Source organism: Petromyzon marinus, chromosome 53, assembly GCF_048934315.1.
Source record: "Petromyzon marinus isolate PM22_M1 ecotype Great Lakes invasive population chromosome 53, UKy_Petmar_22M1.pri1.0, whole genome shotgun sequence".
Lineage (NCBI taxonomy): Eukaryota > Metazoa > Chordata > Hyperoartia > Petromyzontiformes > Petromyzontidae > Petromyzon > Petromyzon marinus.
The window spans coordinates 1,067,501-1,091,494 of NC_133719.1; the positions used below are offsets into that span (position 1 = coordinate 1,067,501).

General features: G+C 54.4%; 1 protein-coding gene across 1 annotated transcript in view; it reads right to left on the bottom strand.

The window, feature by feature from the left end:
- LOC116938069 (SEL1L adaptor subunit of SYVN1 ubiquitin ligase) overlaps positions 1-23,994 on the bottom strand; it is a 51,794-nt gene that overhangs the window by 5,350 nt on the left and 22,450 nt on the right. Inside the window, exons 6-17 of the mRNA XM_032945243.2 lie at positions 22,932-23,094; positions 22,122-22,175; positions 20,990-21,049; positions 20,331-20,412; positions 15,316-15,470; positions 15,123-15,179; positions 14,661-14,729; positions 12,572-12,649; positions 11,189-11,251; positions 7,542-7,629; positions 6,298-6,446; positions 5,995-6,160 (exon numbers count right to left, since the gene is read on the bottom strand). Of these exons, the coding sequence (XP_032801134.2) occupies positions 5,995-6,160; positions 6,298-6,446; positions 7,542-7,629; positions 11,189-11,251; positions 12,572-12,649; positions 14,661-14,729; positions 15,123-15,179; positions 15,316-15,470; positions 20,331-20,412; positions 20,990-21,049; positions 22,122-22,175; positions 22,932-23,094 (1,184 nt within the window). The remainder of the gene's footprint in view (positions 1-5,994; positions 6,161-6,297; positions 6,447-7,541; positions 7,630-11,188; positions 11,252-12,571; positions 12,650-14,660; positions 14,730-15,122; positions 15,180-15,315; positions 15,471-20,330; positions 20,413-20,989; positions 21,050-22,121; positions 22,176-22,931; positions 23,095-23,994) is intronic.

Sequence of the window (23,994 nt, forward strand, 5' to 3'; positions counted from 1 at the left end):
GCAGGTGGTAAGCCTGGAGCCTGGAGCCTGGCAGGTGGTAAGCGTGGAGCCTGGCAGGTGGTAAGCCTGGAGCCTGGAGCCTGGCAGGTGGTAAGCCTGGAGCCTGGCAGGTGGTAAGCCTGGAGCCTGGAGCCTGGCAGGTGGTAAGCCTGGAGCCTGGCAGGTGGTAAGCCTGGAGCCTGGAGCCTGGCAGGTGGTAAGCGTGGAGCCTGGAGCCTGGCAGATGGTAAGCCTGGAGCCTGGAGCCTGGCAGGTGGTAAGCGTGGAGCCTGGCAGATGGTAAGCCTGGAGCCTGGAGCCTGGCAGGTGGTAAGCCTGGAGCCTGGAGCCTGGCAGGTGGTAAGCCTGGAGCCTGGCAGGTGGTAAGCCTGGAGCCTGGAGCCTGGCAGGTGGTAAGCCTGGAGCCTGGAGCCTGGCAGGTGGTAAGCCTGGAGCCTGGAGCCTGGCAGGTGGTAAGCCTGGAGCCTGGAGCCTGGCAGGTGGTAAGCCTGGAGCCTGGAGCCTGGCAGGTGGTAAGCCTGGAGCCTGGAGCCTGGCAGGTGGTAAGCCTGGAGCCTGGAGCCTGGCAGGTGGTAAGCCTGGAGCCTGGAGCCTGGCAGGTGGTAAGCATGGAGCCTGGAGCCTGGCAGGTGGTAAGCCTGGAGCCTGGAGCCTGGCAGGTGGTAAGCGTGGAGCCTGGAGCCTGGCAGGTGGTAAGCCTGGAGCCTGGAGCCTGGCAGGTGGTAAGCCTGGAGCCTGGAGCCTGGCAGGTGGTAAGCGTGGAGCCTGGAGCCTGGCAGGTGGTAAGCCTGGAGCCTGGAGCCTGGCAGGTGGTAAGCGTGGAGCCTGGAGCCTGGCAGGTGGTAAGCGTGGAGCCTGGAGCCTGGCAGGTGGTAAGCGTGGAGCCTGGAGCCTGGCAGGTGGTAAGCGTGGAGCCTGGAGCCTGGCAGGTGGTAAGCGTGGAGCCTGGAGCCTGGCAGGTGGTAAGCGTGGAGCCTGGAGCCTGGCAGGTGGTAAGCCTGGAGCCTGGCAGGTGGTAAGCGTGGAGCCTGGAGCCTGGCAGGTGGTAAGCCTGGAGCCTGGAGCCTGGCAGGTGGTAAGCCTGGAGCCTGGAGCCTGGCAGATGGTAAGCGTGGAGCCTGGAGCCTGGCAGGTGGTAAGCCTGGAGCCTGGAGCCTGGCAGGTGGTAAGTCTGGAGCCTGGAGCCTGGCAGGTGGTAAGCGTGGAGCCTGGAGCCTGGCAGGTGGTAAGCGTGGAGCCTGGAGCCTGGCAGGTGGTAAGCCTGGAGCCTGGCAGGTGGTAAGCGTGGAGCCTGGAGCCTGGCAGGTGGTAAGCCTGGAGCCTGGAGCCTGGCAGGTGGTAAGCCTGGAGCCTGGCAGGTGGTAAGCGTGGAGCCTGGAGCCTGGCAGGTGGTAAGCCTGGAGCCTGGCAGGTGGTAAGCGTGGAGCCTGGAGCCTGGCAGGTGGTAAGCTTGGAGCCTGGCAGGTGGTAAGCGTGGAGCCTGGAGCCTGGCAGGTGGTAAGCCTGGAGCCTGGAGCCTGGCAGGTGGTAAGCCTGGAGCCTGGTGCCTGGCAGGTGGTAAGCCTGGAGCCTGGAGCCTGGCAGGTGGTAAGTGTGGAGCCTGGAGCCTGGCAGATGGTAAGCCTGGAGCCTGGAGCCTGGCAGATGGTAAGCCTGGAGCCTGGAGCCTGGCAGGTGGTAAGCCTGGCGCCTGGAGCCTGGCAGGTGGAAAGCGTGGAGCCTGGAGCCTGGCAGGTGGTAAGCGTGGAGCCTGGAGCCTGGCAGATGGTAAGCCTGGAGCCTGGAGCCTGGCAGGTGGTAAGCGTGGAGCCTGGAGCCTGGCAGGTGGTATGCCTGGAGCCTGGCAGGTGGTAAGCGTGGAGCCTGGAGCCTGGCAGGTGGAAAGCGTGGAGCCTGGAGCCTGGCAGGTGGTAAGCGTGGAGCCTGGAGCCTGGCAGGTGGTAAGCCTGGAGCCTGGAGCCTGGCAGGTGGTAAGCGTGGAGCCTGGAGCCTGGCAGGTGGTAAGCCTGGAGCCTGGCAGGTGGTAAGTGTGGAGCCTGGAGCCTGGCAGGTGGTAAGTGTGGAGCCTGGAGCCTGGCAGGTGGTAAGCGTGGAGCCTGGCAGGTGGTAAGCGTGGAGCCTGGCAGGTGGTAAGCCTGGAGCCTGGAGCCTGGCAGGTAGTAAGTGTGGAGCCTGGAGCCTGGCAGATGGTAAGCCTGGAGCCTGGAGCCTGGCAGGTGGTAAGCGTGGAGCCTGGAGCCTGGCAGGTGGTAAGCGTGGAGCCTGGCAGGTGGTAAGCGTGGAGCCTGGCAGGTGGTAAGCGTGGAGCCTGGCAGCGCCATCTGGGGCTGGCGCCGTGCAGCCCGCGCCAGCGCGTGGCGTCGCCGTCTCGTTGTTTGCGATTCGGCGCCCTCCCCCATCAAGGCCTGAGCCTCGGAGGCTCCTGCCGTGTACTCGCAGCAGGGCGGCGATGCTGCTCCTGTCGCTGCCTCTGCTTCGTGTGATCCCAATTGAGTGATTTGCAGACGATGTTGTAGAATTGGGATGTTTGGCTGATACCGATTACACTGTGCATGCGAGTTCAGCTACGGGAGGAAAGGGGAGAACCCCGGGAGAGAGAATACAAACTCCACACACAGAGAGAATACAAACTCCACACACAGAGAGAATACAAACTCCACACACAGAGAGAATACAAACTCCACACACAGAGAGAATACAAACTCCACACACAGAGAGAATACAAACTCCACACACAGAGAGAATACAAACTCCACACACAGAGAGAATACAAACTCCACACACAGAGAGAATACAAACTCCACACACAGAGATAATACAAACTCCACACACAGAGATAATACAAACTCCACACACAGAGATAATACAAACTCCACACACAGAGAGAATACAAACTCCACACACAGAGAGAATACAAACTCCACACACAGACAGAATACAAACTCCACACACAGAGAGAATACAAACTCCACACACAGAGAGAATACAAACTCCACACACAGAGAGAATACAAACTCCACACACAGAGATAATACAAACTCCACACACAGAGAGAATACAAACTCCACACACAGAGAGAATACAAACTCCACACACAGAGAGAATACAAACTCCACACACAGAGATAATACAAACTCCACACACAGAGAGAATACAAACTCCACACACAGAGAGAATACAAACTCCACACACAGAGAGAATACAAACTCCACACACAGAGAGAATACAAACTCCACACACAGACAGAATACAAACTCCACACACAGAGAGAATACAAACTCCACACACAGAGAGAATACAAACTCCACACACAGAGAGAATACAAACTCCACACACAGAGATAATACAAACTCCACACACAGAGAGAATACAAACTCCACACACAGAGAGAATACAAACTCCACACACAGAGAGAATACAAACTCCACACACAGAGAGAATACAAACTCCACACACAGAGAGACTACAAACTCCACACACAGAGAGAATATAAACTCCACACACAGAGAGAATACAAACTCCACACACAGAGAGAATACAAATTCCACACACAGAGAGAATACAAACTCCACACACAGAGAGAATACAAACTCCACACACAGAGAGAATACAAACTCCACACACAGAGAGAATACAAACTCCACACACAGACAGAATACAAACTCCACACACAGAGAGAATACAAACTCCACACACAGAGAGAATACAAACTCCACACACAGAGATAATACAAACTCCACACACAGAGAGAATACAAACTCCACACACAGAGATAATACAAACTCCACACACAGAGAGAATACAAACTCCACACACAGAGATAATACAAACTCCACACACAGAGAGAATACAAACTCCACACACAGAGAGAATACAAACTCCACACACAGAGAGAATACAAACTCCACACACAGAGAGAATACAAACTCCACACACAGACAGAATACAAACTCCACACACAGAGAGAATACAAACTCCACACACAGAGAGAATACAAACTCCACACACAGAGAGAATACAAACTCCACACACAGAGATAATACAAACTCCACACACAGAGAGAATACAAACTCCACACACAGAGAGAATACAAACTCCACACACAGAGAGAATACAAACTCCACACACAGAGAGAATACAAACTCCACACACAGAGAGACTACAAACTCCACACACAGAGAGAATACAAACTCCACACACAGAGATAATACAAACTCCACACACAGAGAGAATACAAACTCCACACACAGAGAGAATACAAACTCCACACACAGAGAGAATACAAACTCCACACACAGAGAGAATACAAACTCCACACACAGACAGAATACAAACTCCACACACAGAGAGAATACAAACTCCACACACAGAGATAATACAAACTCCACACACAGAGAGAATACAAACTCCACACACAGAGATAATACAAACTCCACACACAGAGAGAATACAAACTCCACACACAGAGAGAATACAAACTCCACACACAGAGAGAATACAAACTCCACACACAGACAGAATACAAACTCCACACACAGAGAGAATACAAACTCCACACACAGAGAGAATACAAACTCGACACACAGAGAGAATACAAACTCCACACACAGAGAGAATACAAACTCCACACACAGAGAGAATACAAACTCCACACACAGAGAGAATACAAACTCCACACACAGACAGAATACAAACTCCACACACAGAGAGAATACAAACTCCACACACAGAGAGACTACAAACTCCACACACAGAGAGAATACAAACTCCACACACAGAGAGAATAAAAACTCCACACACAGAGAGATTACAAACTCCACACACAGAGAGATTACAAACTCCACACACAGAGAGATTACAAACTCGACACACAGAGAGAATACAAACTCCACACACAGAGAATACAAACTCCACACACAGAGAGATTACAAACTCCACACACAGAGAGACTACAAACTCCACACACACAGAGAATACAAACTCCACACACAGAGAGAATACAAACTCCACACACAGAGAGAATACAAACTCCACACACACAGAGAATACAAACTCCACACACAGAGAGAATACAAACTCCACACACAGAGAATACAAACTCCACACACAGAGAGAATACAAACTCCACACACAGAGAATACAAACTCCACACACAGACAGAATACAAACTCCACACACAGAGAGAATACAAACTCCACACACAGAGAGAATACAAACTCCACACACAGAGAGAATACAAACTCCACACACAGAGAGAAGAACGAATCGGGAATAGAACCCAGACCCTTCTTGCAATGGTGCCACCTAAAATCAAGGGTGCCACGGTGGCTCGGAGATGTTAACTCCCTTGCCTGGTATACAGGAGGCCGTGGGTCCAGTCCCGATCCTGACACCTGCTGTGTATTATTGGTTCTTTCGGTAAAGTCACAAAGAAGGGAAACAATAAAATAATAAAAATATAAACCACACCTGATGACGATTGCTTGTGTTGCAGTCGAAACGTCGTGAGAATTGTATTGTTTTATATTAGTATTATTTTATTGTTTCCCTTCTACGTGACTTTATCGAAAGAACCAAGAACATGAATCCCTGCCATCTCAAAAGCTTTAAATCAAAATTTAACCTGCTGCATATTTGGAGTTTGCATGTTGTCTCTCTCTCTCTTTCTCTCTCCCCAGGGTCACATGGATTTTTCTCTAGTTCTTCCTTCCACGTTTAGAATCAACGTTGCGCGAGTACTTTGGCTGCAATACATTTCCACGCGATGATGATGATGACGACGATAATAAGCCTCCACTTCGTTGAGCTCTCATTCGCGATCGCTTCTGAAAAAGAGCCACGCAGCTCGGTGGGGCCTTACTCCTGCTAAAATAAAAATTATTTAGGACTTTGTTTTTTTTGTCGGAGGAGGGTGGTGGTGGTGAGGAGTTTCTTGACGAGGGGGAGGAGGGGACGGGGGGTGGGGAGGGATCGGGGGGGGTGGGGGGGACGCACTGCGGTCGAGGATGAAGGCGGCGTTGCTCTGCGCCACCTCGTAGCCCTGCTCAGACAGCAGCAGGTAGCGCACGAGCGCCGCGTCCACGTTGCCCTCGCGGTACGCGCCGTACGCGCCCATCATGCGCTCCGCCCAGCGGCCCCGCTCGCACACGTTCTTGAACAGCTGGGACGCACGCACGCAGGTACAAACACGCACGTGCGTGGAGACACAAAAGCAGAGGTTGGCGATGGGTGGCGTCGGTCGGCGGCAGTGGCGGTGGGTGGTGTTGTGGTGGGCGGTAGCGGTGGTGTGGGGGGCACCTCCACGGCTGTGTGGCAGGAGCGGATGACGCCGGTGCCCGTGGCGTGCATCTGAGCGAGGTTGTAGAAGGCGAGCACGTGGCCCGACTGCGACGCCAGGTTGAAGTACTTGATGGCCATCTTGTAGTCCCGGCGCACGCCCAGCCCGTCTGCCACACACAAAGACAAAGATCCCAGCCGTGTAGCCGCCACACACTGTTGGGGCGACGCGGTGGAGAGATGTTAACTCCCTCGCCTGGTATACAGGAGGTCGAGGGGTCAATCCCGACGCAGACGCCTGCTGTATATTTGGAGTTTGCGTGTCTCGCTCTCTCTCGCCGTGGTTGCGTGGATTTTTCTCCGTGTCCTTTGGTTTTTACCTCCACATTTAGAATCAGCATTGGGCGTTCGGAGTAATTTGGCTGCTAAAAATGTCCACACGATGACGATAAGCCTTTTGGTTGGCAAGTTATTTGCGGCCCGGTCGCATTTGGAAAAGGTCTATACAGAGCTCAGTGGGCCTTACCTGGTAAAATAAAAAGAGTTTGTAGATTGTTTTTATAGTTGTCGAGCGCCGATGAAGGCCGGCACGGCACACGAGGGGGTGGGTGTCCAGCACCACTGCTTGACGAACCCGGCGACCCGAGTTCAATTCCCGCTCACGTACAACATCGGTGACAAATATCTGAACCGGTCCTGGTGCCTCCCCTAGGTGAACCGAGCCATAAAATCAGCATTCGGAACAGTGTGTAAACACGGCCACGGGGGAGACGAAGGCGGCTGGGCATGGTGCTGGCCAAACCAAACCATCCTCCCATAGGTGCTGTGCCGTGCTGGCCTTCACAGGTGCTACTCGCTGAGAGCACGTGCTTCGACAGCCTGTGCGAGCGACACGGGGGCACCCTTTGTCTCTCTGTGCGGTGTGCGTGCGCTTCTCACAGTGGGGAGCGGTGGTGCAGCGGTGAGCACGCCGCGGTACGAAGCCGGCCACCCGAGTTCCATTCCCACTCACGGCCACCACCGATACACCAGTGACCATTTTGTGAACCGTTCCTTGGGCCTCCACTAGTTTGACTCAAATGGGTACCTGATGCGGTGTGCATTAAACATCGCCACCGATGCGGTGTGCAGTAAACATCGCCACTGGGGAGACAAAGGCGGGCGGGCGTGGTGCTGGCCACCCACCCACCTCGTGTGCCGTGCCGGCCTTCAAAGGCACTTGCCCCCTACAGTCTGCAGAGGCTACGGGGGGATCGTTATCTTACTGTAGTACATGGTGCCCAGCTGCAGCTGCCCGTCCACCCAACCCTGCTCCGCCGCCATCTGGAAGTACTTGAAGGCCAGGTCATAGTTCTGTGACGGGGCAGAGGCATGCGCAGACACAACGGTGGTGGTGGTGATTATTGTTGTTGTTGTTGTTGATTACCGCCATCACTGCCGCTACCGCTGCTGTCGCTTGTTTACGAAACACGACTGGGGCTGTTAGGAATCTGAATTGTGGCGCAGTTTGTAAGCACCCTCCGCAACCCCCACCCCATCGTGGAGAAGCGGCAAATTCTCGAGAATTTCACCGGGGGAGAGAGAACAACGAACTGCATTGGTGCCTTGCGAGACCGTCGGTAATGAACGATAACCTAGCCACGTAGCGTTACGGTTATTGTCGTGGCTGGACATAATTGCGTCGTCGTCGTTCTTGCGAAGGGTCTCTCAGTCACCGAGGAATTTCGCAGACGAGCGGGAGAGCAGCAGCAGCAGTAGGCAGGCGGCGAGGAGCCTGGCGCTAACAACGATTGTCCAAAGCTCTGCAGTCCTCTACGCATTAAGATGTTTTCGGCCAATTTAGTGAGTGTTAATACACGCGAGAAAAGAAGGGAGCACCCGAAGGAAACCCACGCGTGCGAGGGGGCAGCACTCTATCCCATTCAGAAGGGACAGATGGAGATTAGTCCGCACTCTGCTGTACCACCTTCTCCTGGCAGTCAGGGGTACGGTTCCCTCTTTACTCCCACCCACGGGGTAGAAGGGAGTTTCGTAACACAATCTCCACGTGATCCACCAACCCTCACTGCTATGCCTCCACAGGCAGTGGGTGGCAAGGCAAGCCGCATGCAGCAGCAGCGTGGCCACCACCGCCACCAGCGGCGACACCGGTGGGGGCATCTTAAACAGCCACCTGCCGAGCTACCGGCAAACACCGCATACGTACACACACACACACAGACACACACACGCAGACGTACACAGACACACACACACACAAATGTACGCACACACAGACACACACACAGACACACACAGACACACACGCACACGCAGACACACACGCAGACGCACACACAGATGCACACAGAGACGCACACGCGCACGCGCACGCACTCACAGATGCAAACACACGCATACACAGACAGACACAACAACAACCGACCATTCTCCACTAAGTAGTGGTGACGTCACCACGGCACTTGTGCCAAGCTATGTGCATGTTAAGGCCATGTGAAGTGTCGAACGCCCGCTGGCAGGTCATGGGGCAGACCCAGGTGCCACGGGTAGACTGACTGAGATGACTGGCTGATGCACCACTTGTGCCCTCTACTGTGCAAACTTTATGTGTTTTTATCCACCCGGGACTCCGCTCGTTGTTGTGAGCGTTGCTCCTCTGCCCAGTAGCAGCAGCGTCCTTCACGAGCCTCCTCCAGAAATGGCGATCTTGACACCGCTGTTACCAGTCATCGGCAAGCCCACTCAGCTCCACATTCTCTTGTACCACATCACTCCATCTCTTCTCTAGCCCGTGCAGCGCCCATTTGTGCCCCATCTATCCGGCCAAACAAAAGCTGTTTGGGCATGTGGGCTCCATGACCCAGCCAGCGCAGGATTGCCTGCCGGAAGAGCTCACTGATGGGACTGTGTCCAGATCTTGCAAGGATTTGTGCGCTCCTCACACGATCCAACTTGGCTAAACCCAGGATGGATCGTAGGCAGGCCAGCCTCAATGTTTCTAACCCACGAAGATGTTTCATTCGGGGGGTCCACGGTTAGGGGGGTCCACGTTTCACACACACACGCACACAGACACACACACGCACACAGACACATACAGACACACACACACGCACACAGACACATACAGACACACACACACACACGCACACAGACACACACACACACACGCACACACACACATACAGACACACACATGCACACAGACACACACAGACACACACACACACGCACAGACACACACGCACACACACACACAGACACACACACACACAGACAGACACACACACACAGACACACACAAACACACACAGACAGACACACACACACAGACACGCACACACGCACACAGACACACACAGACACACACACGCACACAGACACATACAGACACACACACACACACGCACACAGACACATACAGACACACACACGCACACAGACACACACACACGCACACACACACATACAGACACACACATGCACACAGACACACACAGACACACACACACACACGCACACAGACACACAGACACACACACACGCAGACACACACACACACAAACACACACAGACAGACACACACACACAGACACGCACACACGCACACAGACACACACAGACACACACACGCACACAGACACATACAGACACACACACACACACGCACACAGACACATACAGACACACACACGCACACAGACACACACACACGCACACACACACATACAGACACACACATGCACACAGACACACACAGACACACACACACACACGCACACAGACACACAGACACGCACACACGCACACAGACACACACAGACACACAAACAAACACACACAGACACACACAGACACACACACAGACACACACACAGACACACACACACAGACACACACACACAGACACACACACAGACACACACACAGACACACACACACAGACACACACACAGACACACACACAAACACACACACACACAGACACACACAGACACACACACACACAGACACACAGACACACACACCCACACAGACACACACACACACAGACACACAGACACACACACCCACACAGACACACACATAGACACACACACATAGACACACACAAACACACACACACAAACAGACACACACACACACAGACATACACACAGACATACACACACACACAGACACACACAAACACACACAGACACACACACACAAACAGACACACAGACATACACACAGACATACACACACACACAGACACACAGACACACACACAGACACACACACAGACACACACACACACACAGACACACACAAACAGACACACACACACACACACAGACACACAGACATACACACAGACATACACACACACACACAGACATACACACAGACACACACACACAGACACACACAGACACACACACACAGACACACACAGACACACACACACAGACACACACACACACACAGACACACACAAACAGACACACACACACACACACAGACACACAGATACACACACAGATACACACAGATACACACAGATACACACAGACACACACACACAGACACACACAGACACACACAGACACACACACACACAGATACACACACAGATACACACAGATACACACACAGATACACACAGATACACACACACAGACACACACAGACACACACACACAGACACACACAGACACACACACACAGACACACACACACAGACACACACACACGCGAGTGAGCCCCGCCGCATGGGTACCACGCGGCGAAACCGCTCGCTCGGACAAAGCGGCCCACAGGCGGCCGAGCGAGCTGCCGGCGATCGTGGTGGGGAGCGGCGGCGCGGGGCCCGTCGCTAGTGGCGGGTGGCGGCGCGGGCTGGGCGCTCGCTGGCACGGTGGGGACTCACGATTGGCACGCCGCGGCCAAACAAGTACGCCATGCCCAGCCCACTCTGCCCCACGGGGTTGCCCTGCAGCACACACACACAGAGATACACACGCAGATACACAGAGAGAAACACACGGAGATACGCACGGAGATACACACGCAGATACACAGAGAGAAACACACGGAGATACGCACGGAGATACACACGCAGATACACAGAGAGAAACACACGGAGATACGCACGGAGATACACACGCAGATACACAGAGAGATACACACGGAGATACGCACGGAGATACACACGCAGATACACAGAGAGAAACACACGGAGATACGCACGGAGATACACACGCAGATACACAGAGAGAAACACACGGAGATACACACGGAGATACACACACAGATACACAGAGAGAAACACACGGAGATACGCACGGAGATACACACGCAGATACACAGAGAGAAACACACGGAGATACGCACGGAGATACACACGCAGATACACAGAGAGAAACACACGGAGATACGCACGGAGATACACACACAGATACACAGAGAGAAACACACGGAGATACACACGGAGATACGCACACAGATACACAGAGAGATACACACGGAGATACGCACGGAGATACACACACAGATACGCACACGGGGATGTACATGGAGATACAGACAGAGATACACACGCAGATACAGAGAGATACACACGGAGATACACACGGAGATACACACACGGAAATATACAGAGAGATACGCACGGAGATACACACACAGATACGCACGGAGATACACGTGAAGATACGCACACGGGGATGTACAGAGAGATACAGAGATACACACGCAGATACAGAGAGATACACACAGATACGCACGGAGATACACGTGAAGATACGCACACGGGGATGTACATGGAGATACGTGCACGGAGATACGCACGGAGATAGACATGGAGATAGACACAGAGATACACACACGGAAATATACAGAGAGATACAGACGGAGATACACACGAAGAAACGCACACGCAAATAAGCAGACGGAGATAGGCACAGAGATATACACACGGAGATACACAGAGAGATACACACGGAGATACGCACGGAGATACGCAAGCAGATATGTAAGAAGACACGGATTTTGTTGTTGTTATTCTGTCTCTTACTGTTCAAATAAACCTACCATTAAAATTATAGACTGATCATTTCTTTGTCAGTGGGCAAACGTACAAAATCAGCAGGGGATCAAATACTTTTTTCCCTCACTGTACACACGGAGGTAAGCATACGGAGATACACACACAGAGATATAAACACGGGAAGGAGGGGAGAGGGGGAGAGAGGGGGAGAGAAGGGAGGGGGTTGAGAGGAGAGGGGGGGGAGAGGGGAGGGGAGATCTTCACCATGTCGGCCGCCTTCTTGAAGTACTGGAACGCCGTCTCGTTGTTCTGGGGGACCACGTCCGAGCCTTCTGAGTGCATCTACACACAAAGACAAAGGTCCCCCGTGTAGCCTTAACAGACTGTCGGGGCAAGTGCTGTTAGCGAGCACCTATGAAGGCCGGTACTGCGGCACAAGAGGGGGTGGGGTAGCCAGCAACATGCCCGGCCGCCTTTGTCTCCCTAGTGACGATGTTTACACACTGCACCAGGTACTCATTTTGAGGCTGAGTCACTACTGTTGGCCGTGAGCGGGCATCAAACTCGGGTCGTCGGGTTCTCAGCGAAGTGCAATAACCTGGCTATTTTGTGCCACCAAACACTCCACCCTCAACTCCCCATTGGTGATGGAGCAGTTGTGGAGAGAGTTTCCCATACCTGAGCAGTGTGCTTATAACCAGCTCCGGTTTGACAGCAGAGGTCTCTCTCCGAGTCAATCGGGCACCATTATATTTTCATCGGCTGATTAACACTGTGGAAGCTACCCGGTCTGTGGCTCCACACGAAGCTTCGGGCCTTCTGGGCCACAGTCATGCCCTCCCTTCTCTATGCTTGTGAAACGTGGACCCCTCTAATGGAACATCTGCACCGGTTGGAAACATTCAGGCTGGCCTGAGCTCCATCCTGGGTTTAACCAGACTGGAGTTTACAAATCCTTGAAAGATCTAGACCCATTCCCATCGGTGAGCTCCTCCTGCAAGCAAGGCTGTGTTGCCTGGGTCACGTAGCCTGCATGCCCAGCAACCGCATGCCCAAGCAGTTTCTGTTTGGCTGGAGAGAGGGGGCTAAATGGGCACGACACGGGCGAGAGAAGAGGTGGACTGATGCACAACAGGGGGCATCTGCCAGTCATGTCAGTCAACCCACGGCACCTGGGTCTGTCCCGTGACCTCCTATCAGCAAGCCTTTGACACTTCACGTGGCCTCAAAGTGCCTGGCGGGTAGTGGTGGTGATAGTGGTGGTGGTAGTGCTATTGGTATGGTTGTTGGTAATGTTGGTGGTGTTAGTGGTGGCGGTGGTAGTGGCGATGGTAGTGGTGGTGATGGTAGTGGTGGTGATAGTGGTGGTGGTAGTGCTATTGGTAGGGTTGTTGGTAATGGTGGTGGTGTTAGTGGTGGTGGTGGTGTTAGTGGTGGTGGTAGTGGTGATGGTAGTGGTGGTGATAGTGGTAGTGCTGTTGGTAGGGTTGTTGGTAATGGTGGTGATGTTAGTGGTGGTAGTAGTGATGGTAGTGGTGGTGATGGTAGTGGTGGTGATAGTGGTGGTAGTGCTGTTGGTAGGGTTGTTGGTAATGGTGGTGGTGTTATGGTGGTGGTGGTGATGGTAGTGGTGGTGATGGTAGTGGTGGTGATGGTAGTGGTGGTGGTGATAGTGGTGGTGATGGTAGTGGTGGTGGTGATAGTGGTGGTGATGGTAGTGGTGGTGATGGTAGTGGTGGTGATGGTAGTGGTGGTGATGGTAGTGGTGGTAGTGGTGGTGATGGTAGTGGTGGTAGTGGTGATGGTAGTGGTGGTAGTGGTGATGGTAGTGGTGGTAGTGATGGTAGTGATGGTAGTGGTGGTGGTGGTAGTGGTGATGGTATTGGTGGCAGTGGTGATGGTAGTGGTGGTAATGGTAGTGGTGGTGGTGGTAGTTGTGATGATAGTGGTGGTGGTAGTGGTGATGGTAGTGGTGGTGATGGTAGTGGTGATGGTAGTGGTGGTGATGGTAGTGGTGATGGTAGTGGTGGTGGTAGTGGTGATAGTAGTGGTGATGGTAGTGGTGATGGTAGCGGTGGTGGTAATGGTGATAGTGGTGGTGATGGTAGTGGTGGTGGTGATGGTAGTGGTGGAGATGGTAGTGGTGGTGGTGGTAGTGCTGGTGGTGGTAGTGGTGGTGATGGTAGTGGTGGTGATGGTAGTGATGGTAGTGGTGGTGGTGGTGGTGATGGTAGTGGTGGTGATGGTAGTGGTGGTGGTGGTAGTGGTGATGGTAGTGGTGGTGATGGTAGTGGTGGTGAAGGTAGTGGTGGTGAAGATAGTGGTGGTGATGGTAGTGGTGGTGGCGCCCCACCTTGCCAAGGAATGCCAGCGCGTTGCCATTTCCGGAGCCCGCCGCTTGCCGGAAGTAGTCAAATGCTTTCTGTAATGACACGGAGACCCAGACTCACACAGAGACCCACAGACTCACACAGAGACCCATAGACTCACACAGAGACCCATAGACTCACACAGAGACCCACAGACTCACACAGAGACCCACAGACTCACACAGAGACTCACAGGCTCACGCAGAGACCCACAGGCTCACGCAGAGACCCACAGACTCACACAGAGACCCACAGACTCACACAGAGACCCACAGACTCACACAGAGACCCACAGGCTCACACAGAGACCCACAGGCTCACGCAGAGACCCACAGACTCACACAGAGACCCACAGGCTCACACAGAGACCCACAGACTCACACAGAGACCCACAGACTCACACAGATACCCACAGACTCACACAGAGGCTCACGCAGCACCCTCACCTGGAAGTTCTGCTCAACCCCTCGGCCGCCCTGCAGGTGCAACTGGCCCAACCCCACCTGGTCATGACGGGGGACACGGGGACACACAGACGGGCGACCGAGTTGGCGAGAGGGCGATTAGAAGAGCGGGCGGGCGAGTGAGGGCAAGCGAGCAGAAGAGTGAGCGGGCGGGCGAGCGAGCGGGCGATCGCACCTGCGCCTGCACGTCGCCCTTCTCGGCGAGGAACTGGTAGTACTGGATGAGGTCGTCGTCCAGCATGGCTGAGCTGGAGCCGGGGGACTCGGCCTCGTCCAGCAGACGGATCCGCTGCACCACCGAGCCGCCCGTCAGAGAGATGTCACTCGCCACTACGGTCACACACAGTCACGCACAGTCACACACAGTCACACACACAGTCACGCACACAGTCACGCACACACAGTCACACACAGTCACACACAGAGTCACACACACAGTCACGCACAGTCACACACAGTCACCCACACAGTCACGCACAGTCACACACAGTCACACACAGTCACACACACAGTCACGCAGTCACGCACACACAGTCACACACACAGTCACGCACACAGTCACGCACACACAGTCACGCACAGTCACACACACAGTCACGCACACACAGTCACGCACAGTCACACACACAGTCACACACACAGTCACGCACAGTCACGCACACACAGTCACGCACACAGTCACGCACACACAGTCACGCACAGTCACACACACAGTCACGCACACACAGTCACGCACAGTCACGCACACAGTCACGCACAGTCACACACAGTCACGCACACACAGTCACACACACACAGTCACGCACACACAGTCACACACACACAGTCACACACAGTCACACACACACAGTCACGCACACACAGTCACGCACAGTCACGCACACAGTCACACACAGTCACACACACAGTCACGCACAGTCACACACACAGTCACGCACAGTCACACACACACAGTCATGCACAGTCACGCACACACAGTCATGCACACACAGTCACGCACACACAGTCACGCACAGTCACACACACACAGTCACACACACAGAGTCACACACACAGAGTCACACACGCACAGTCACGCACAGTCACACACACACAGTCACGCACAGTCACACACGCACAGTCACGCACAGTCACAAACAACAACAACAACCGCCATTCACCACTAAGTGGCAGTAACGTCACCACGACGCTTGTGCCAGGCTATGTGCACCCTGAGGCCACGTGAAGTGCCGAACGCCCGCTGGCAGGAGGTCACAGGGCAGACCCAGGTGCCACGGATCGACTGACTGAGATGACTGGCTGATGCACCACCTGTGCCCCCTGCTGTGCTAACCCGCTGTGCTTCAGCCACCCGGCGCTCCGCTCGTTGTGAGCGTCGCTCCTCCGCCCTCCGTTGTTTTTGGAGGGCGACTGCCTCCAACTGCCCAGTAGCGTCCTTCACGAGCCTCCTCCACAGAGGCCGATCTTGAGACTGCTGGTACCAGTCATCGGCAATTCCACTCAGCTCCACGTCCTCCTGTACCACATCACTCCATCTCTTCTCTAGCCCGTGCCGCGCCCGTTTATCCGCCTCAATCCGGCCGAACAAAAGCTGTTTCGGCATGCGGTGGCTGGGCATGCGGGCTACATGACCCAGCCATCGCAGCCTTGCCCGCCGGAGGAGCTCACCGATGGGACCTTGCCCAGATCTTTCAAGGATTTGTGAGCTCCTCACACAATCCAGTCTGGTTAAACCCAGGATAGATCGTAGGTAGGCCAGCCTAAATGTTTCTAACCGGCGAAGATGTTCCATTAGGGGGGTCCACGTATCGCAAGCGTAGAGAAGGGAGGGAATGACCGTGGCCGAGAAGACCTGAAGCTTAGTGCGGAGCGACAGACCAGGTAGCTTCCACACAGCGTTACGCAACCGATGAAAAGATATTGCCGCTCGACTGATTCGGAGTGTTGTTAAACTGGAGCCGGTCATAAGCACACTGCCCAGATATCGGAAACTCTCCACTCTCTCCACAACTGCCCCATCACCGATTGTGAGTTGGGTGGGTGCAGTGTCCAATGGTACAAAATGCCCAGGCAGGTGCTTAGTTTTGGTGGGGCTGATGGTAAGGCCCCACCTCTTAGTGGCACACTCAAGTCTCAGCAGCAGCGTCTCCAACTCCTCCTCTGAATGAGCAGCTATTACCAAATCATCAGCATACATAACGTGGTTGAGCAATAGGGAGCCATCCCTTGACCGCACCCGGGCATAAATCAGCCTCCCATTATATCTGTACCATATGGAGATTCCCCCGGTACAGCTATTGAAGGCTTCACCAACTACGTGGTCAAAATAGATGTTAAATAATGTGGGAGCCAGAGGACATCCCTGTCGCACCCCAAGGTGTACAGGGAATGGCTGACTCCCGGCCACGTAGTTTTACCCGGGCCCACTCACCATCATGAAGGTCCTTCATGACCGTGAGCAGAGGGTCAGGTACTCCAAAAGCACGAAGAACAACCCAGAGCCCAGGCCTACTGATGGTATCATAGGCCTTGACCAGGTCAATAAAGCAGAGATGTAGGTCTTGTTGGAATTCCCTACACCTCTGCTGTAGCAGACGGACAGAAAATATGGCATCTGTGCAGGACCGCCCTTTCCTGAAACCGCATTGGGGCTCCGCAAGCCTCTCCTCGACGTGCCTGGCAAGGCGATGTTAAATAATCCTTTCCAGAACCTTTCCCGGCACACTGAGGAGTGAGATGCCCCTGTAGTTGTTACAGTCTGTGCGGTCCCCTTTCTTAAAAAGGGGGACCGCACAGACTTAAAAAGGGGGACCACCAGGGCATCCTTCCAATCCTGCGGAACCTGTCCAGTGGTCCAGACCGTTGTTATGATGTCATATAGGGCAGTCTGTGCACAAACGCCACCCTCCCTCAGCATTTCGCTTAGGAGATCATCTCTGCCCGCTGCCTTTCCTGGTCTCAGACTCCGGATCGCCTTCAGCACTTCCTCAACAGATGGCATCTCAGCCAGCCATTCACAGGGGGTGACTTCTTCCAATATTTGAGGCACCGTAGCCTCAGCAGGGTCATCCTCACTTTGTGCCACGATGTTTTCCTGGCTGAGGGATTTTCCCTCCTCCAGGACCTCACAGAAATGCTCAGCAAATCTGCAAACCTGCTCCTGGGGATCGGAGATTGGATCACCGTTTTTTCCCCTAATGATGGTAATAGGTGTGGCGCTGCAGGTTACTTTTTTGATGGAGTTAAATAGAAATTTGTGATCACGGGCCACTGAGGCAGACTCCATCTCCTCAGCAACCCGCGACCACCACCCATCCTTGCAGCGTCTCACGGCTCTCCGAACCTCCGAGCGAAGGCTGCGGTAAGCCTCCTCATTCTCTGACGTGGGATTCTGTAGCCGATGACAGTGGGCCTGTCGCTTTTTCTCAACCATCCAGAACACCTCCTCTGTCAGCCAGGGTATCTGGGGAGGTCTGGACCGTGTACCCAAAGCAGCCATTGCAGCTGCATGAGTCACAGTCCTAAACCTCGCCCATTTACCCTCGACATCCGGAGGAGTTGGGGACGATGCCAATCCCAGCCGCAAGCGATGATGAAATTCTCGCTTGCAACTTTCATCTGATAACTGAGACCAGGCCACTTTAGGTTGGAATGGGGTCCTGGGTGTACACCCACCACCGGAGTGGAAGAATGGCAGGCGCATCTTACAAATGACTAGTCGATGGTCAGAGGGCAGATCAGCTCCACGGTAGGTCCTGTGTCAAGGACATGGGCTCGCATCCGCTGGTCTGTCACTATGTAGTCCAGCAGATGTTCTTGCTTGGACCCGGCATGCATCCATGATGTTGTGTGGATGCGCCGATGCCGGAACAGCGTGTTGGTAATTACAAGCCCATGGGCTGCACAAAAATCTAGCAGCCTCCTACCGTTGTTATTGAGCTGATCTGGCCCATGCCCTCCAATCACTCCAGACTAGGTGCCAGCATCATAACCAACTCGAACATTGAAGTCACCCAACATGATGACTCTATCCCGAGGCGCCACTTTAGCCAGCACCTGTGACAGGAGGTCATAGTAGGCATCTGACTCAACGGCTTCGCCTGCATCCCTCCAAGGATGTTCATCTTCGGTGGGGGCATAAGTAACCACGACCACCATTCCTCGCCTCCGGTTGATGGGAAGGCGAGCCCAAAGTAGCCTGGGGCTTACAGCTTCCCTCACCTCACCGCCACGCTCCCACGCCCCCTTCATTCTTTTGTTCAAAAGAAGAGCCCCACCCTGTTGTTTGGCAGTCTGCTGCCCCGAGTAGAGGACTGTCCACCCCTCATGGTGGCAGGAGCCAGAACCGGTCCACCGGACCTCCTGAATGGCACATAGATCCAGGCGGTACCGGTACAGCTCCCGACAGAGGAGTGGCAGCCTCTCCTCCGCAGTGAGCATTTGAACATTCTACGTGGCCACCCGTAGTGGTTTTCATTGTTTCTGGAGGAGCCCCGAGGGTAGATATTCAATCTCCTGGCTCCGCCAATTCGGGTTTGGCCAGGAGACGTCATATACGCCTGGCCCCCCGGGGCCTCCGGCACAAGCTTATTAGTTATATATTTAATTCGCTGTTTAGTGGTAATTAATTGAAGGTGGAGGGGTTACCAGCCCCTCGCACCTGTCCAGAGCCCCCGTTAAGCCCCTGTGGTGGACACAGATGCCATGAGGGGAGGAGCCAATCGAAATTGGAGCTCCCCCCACAGCACTGTCCACGACAGAGTTGGCCGTCCGGCACCGCGAGGAGGAAGGGGGTTGTTTTGCACACAGTCACGCACAGTCACACACACACAGTCACTCACAGTCACACACAGACACACACAGTCACGCACAGTCACACACACACAGTCACGCAGTCACACACAGCCACGCAGTCACACACACACACAGTCTCGCACAGTCACGCACAGGCACGCACACACAGTCAAACACAGCCACACACGCACAGTCAGTCGCACAGTCAGTCGCACAGTCACACACAGTCACACACACACACACACACTGTCACACACAGTCACACACACAGTCACACACACTGTCACACACACAGTCACACACACAGTCACACACACAGTCACAGGCAGGTCGCTTCTGATAAAGAGCCACGCAGCTGGGTGGGGCGTTTACTTCTCGAGTGCACAGCGCGAGTACCTTGGTTGGCCACGGTGCGGTAGTGAGTGAGTGCCGACTCGCAGCTCTGAGCAACCCCGACACCCGCCCAGTAGCGGTAACCCTGCACAACGCATGCGGCACGCACGAGCACGGAGCACGAACACGCAACATACGTAACACACACGGCACACGCACAGCGCATACACACTCAACATAGTAACACACACGGCACACGCACAGCGCATACACACTCAACATAGTAACACACACGGCACACGCACAGCGCATACACACTCAACATAGTAACACACACGGCACACGCACAGCGCATACACACTCAACATAGTAACACACACGGCACACGCACAGCGCATACACACTCAACATAGTAACACACACGGCACACGCACGTAGCACGCATTCAACCCACACACGGCAAATGTAACACATGCGGCACACAAACACGCACCACACACTCATACAACACACACAACAAACATAACATACAAATCACGCACACACACACACCACACGCTGATACAACACACACGGCATACATAGCACACACTGCACGCAGCACACATGCAACACTGACACACACAGCACACACAATACTGCATGAACGGCAACTTTAACACGCAAATACACAGCACAGGCAGTGTCCCACACACTGCCCAACTTGGCTGACTGCCACTTACAAGGATCATGTGAGCCATCAGGTTTCCTCCGAGTGCCCCGAACGTGTAGTAGACCAGAGCCTGCAGAGCCACACACAGCCACACACAGCAGTGTCACAAACACCCCACACACACAGCCACACACAGTGTCACAAACACCCCACACACACAGCTACACACAGCAGTGTCACAAACACCCAACACACACAGCCACACACACAGTGTCACAAACACCCCACACACACAGCCACACACATCAGCGTCACAAACACCCAACACACACAGCTACACACATCAGTGTCACAAACACCCAACACACACAGCTACACACAGCAGTGTTACAAACACCCCACACACACAGCTACACACAGCAGCGTCACAAACACCCCACACACACAGCCACACACATCAGTGACACAGACACCCAACACACACAGCTACACACAGCAGCGTCACAAACACCCCACACACACAGCCACACACATCAGTGACACAGACACCCAACACACACAGCTACACACAGCAGTGTCACAAACACCCAACACACACAGCTACACACAGCAGTGACACAAACACCCAACACACACAGCTACACACAGCGTCACAAACACCCCACACACACAGCCACACACATCAGTGACACAGACACCCAACACACACAGCTACACACAGCAGTGACACAAACACCCAACACACACAGCTACACACAGCAGTGTCACAAACACCCCACACACACAGCTACACACAGCAGTGACACAAACACCCAACACACACAGCTACACACAGCAGTGTCACAAACACCCAGCACACACAGCTACACACAGCAGTGTCACAAACACCCCACACACACAGCCACACACATCAGTGACACAAACACCCAACACACACAGCTACACACAGCAGTGTCACAAACACCCAGCACACACAGCTACACAGCAGCAGTGTCACAAACACCCAACACACACAGCTACACACAGCAGTGTCACAAACACCCAACACACACAGCTACACACAGCAGTGACACAAACACCCAACACACACAGCTACACACAACAGTGTCACAAACACCCAACACACACAGCTATACACAGGAGTGTCACAAACACCCCACACACACAGCCACAGGAAGCCAAACACAACCGGCGTGGGGTACCTTGGCCTGGCTGGAGTTGACGTTGATGCCGGTGGCGTACACGAACCCCAGCGCCTGCACGGGGGTGGGAGGGTAGTAATGGGGGGGAGGGGGGGTGGTGGTTATGGGGCCCAGTGGGGAACGACTTTTGCCAGACCATCGCAGTTCCACGCTCAATGCTAAATGACCACCGATAATGATTCATCCCCACCAGCACCATCACTACGCTCGCTTACCCGGGAAAGTCTTGCCAAGTCTCTAGACTCTTTTTCACGAGGCTCCGGCCCAGTGCTGTACGCAGAGTTTTGAACTTGGTGTGCCACACTGACGGCCTTTAGAGGTGCTGCTACTCGCTAACAGCACTTGCCCCCAAAATCTGTGTATGCTATATGTGAGATCTCTGTCTGCGTGTGATGCGTACACACACACACGCACGTACGTACACACGCACGTACACACGCACGCACGCACGCACGCATACATACACATGTGCACACACGTAAAAACATATGTATGCATGCACACACATGCGGATGCACACGCGCACATGTCCACACACGCGCACACACGCACACACGCAAACGTGCGCACACACGCGTACACGCACGCACACACGCGCACGTACGTACACACGTGCACGTACGTACACACAGACGTACACACAAGCACGCACGCGTACACACGTACACACGCGTACACACGTACACACGCGTACACACGTACACACGCGTACACACGTACACACACGTACACACGTACACACACGTACACACAGACGTACACACACACGCGTACACATGCGTACACGCACGCACACACGTACGCACGCACCGTCTGTGCCCTGGGGGAGCCGCCCTGCGCGAGCGCCTGCAGCGAGGAGAGCGCCGCACTCACGTCCTGCCGCGCGTACTCCCCCAACAGCGCCGCCATCGCCACCCGCTCGGCGGCGCGCATGCTGCCCAGCTCCGCCGCGTGCTCCAGCAGCTTGTAGCCCCTGCACATTCAGCAGCAGAGTCACCAGCAGCAGAGTCACCAGCAGCAGCAGCAGCAGAGTCACCAGCAGCAGAGTCACCAGCAGCAGAGTCAGCAGAGTCACCAGCAGCAGAGTCACCAGCAGCAGAGTCACCAGCAGCAGCAGCAGCAGAGTCACCAGCAGCAGAGTCACCAGCAGCAGCAGAGTCACCAGCAGCAGCAGAGTCACCAGCAGCAGCAGCAGCAGAGTCACCAGCAGCAGCAGCAGCAGAGTCACCAGCAGCAGAGTCACCAGCAGCAGAGTCACCAGCAGCAGAGTCAGCAGCAGCAGAGTCGCCAGCAGCAGCAGCAGCAGAGTCACCAGCAGCAGAGTCACCAGCAGCAGCAGAGTCACCAGCAGCAGAGTCACCAGCAGCAGCAGAGTCACCAGCAGCAGCAGCAGCAGCAATGGCGGTAACGGCGGCAGTGCTACACGTCAGTGGTCAAGAACCGGCCGGTTAAGTGGGCGGCTCACAACGGGAAGGGTCGAGAGTTCAAGCCCTGGTTGGGGGGGAGTCACTCGGCCCATCATCACCCCCCCCCCCCCGCTATCAGTGAACCCGACGTGTTCATTCCTCCCCCACTGCGCCCCGCAGGGCTGTAAGCAGGAGCAGAGCAACCGAGGCCTCAATGCTCCCGTGGGGCGGCAGGAAGTCACTCTGACTGTCGATGGTCGGTAGCCAAAGAGCAAGGAGAGACTTTTATTTTGAATTTGGTAAAAAAAGAACTCAATGTTCCAATATCCGCAACGCAGGCGGCTGTGAATACGAGACGGTGACGGCCCTCAATAAACAATGTCACAATGCAGTCCTCAATGAGCGGCACGATTGCCGACCCCTGAGCTAGAGCATGGGGGAAGGGGTGAATCCGGGGGATGTAAGGG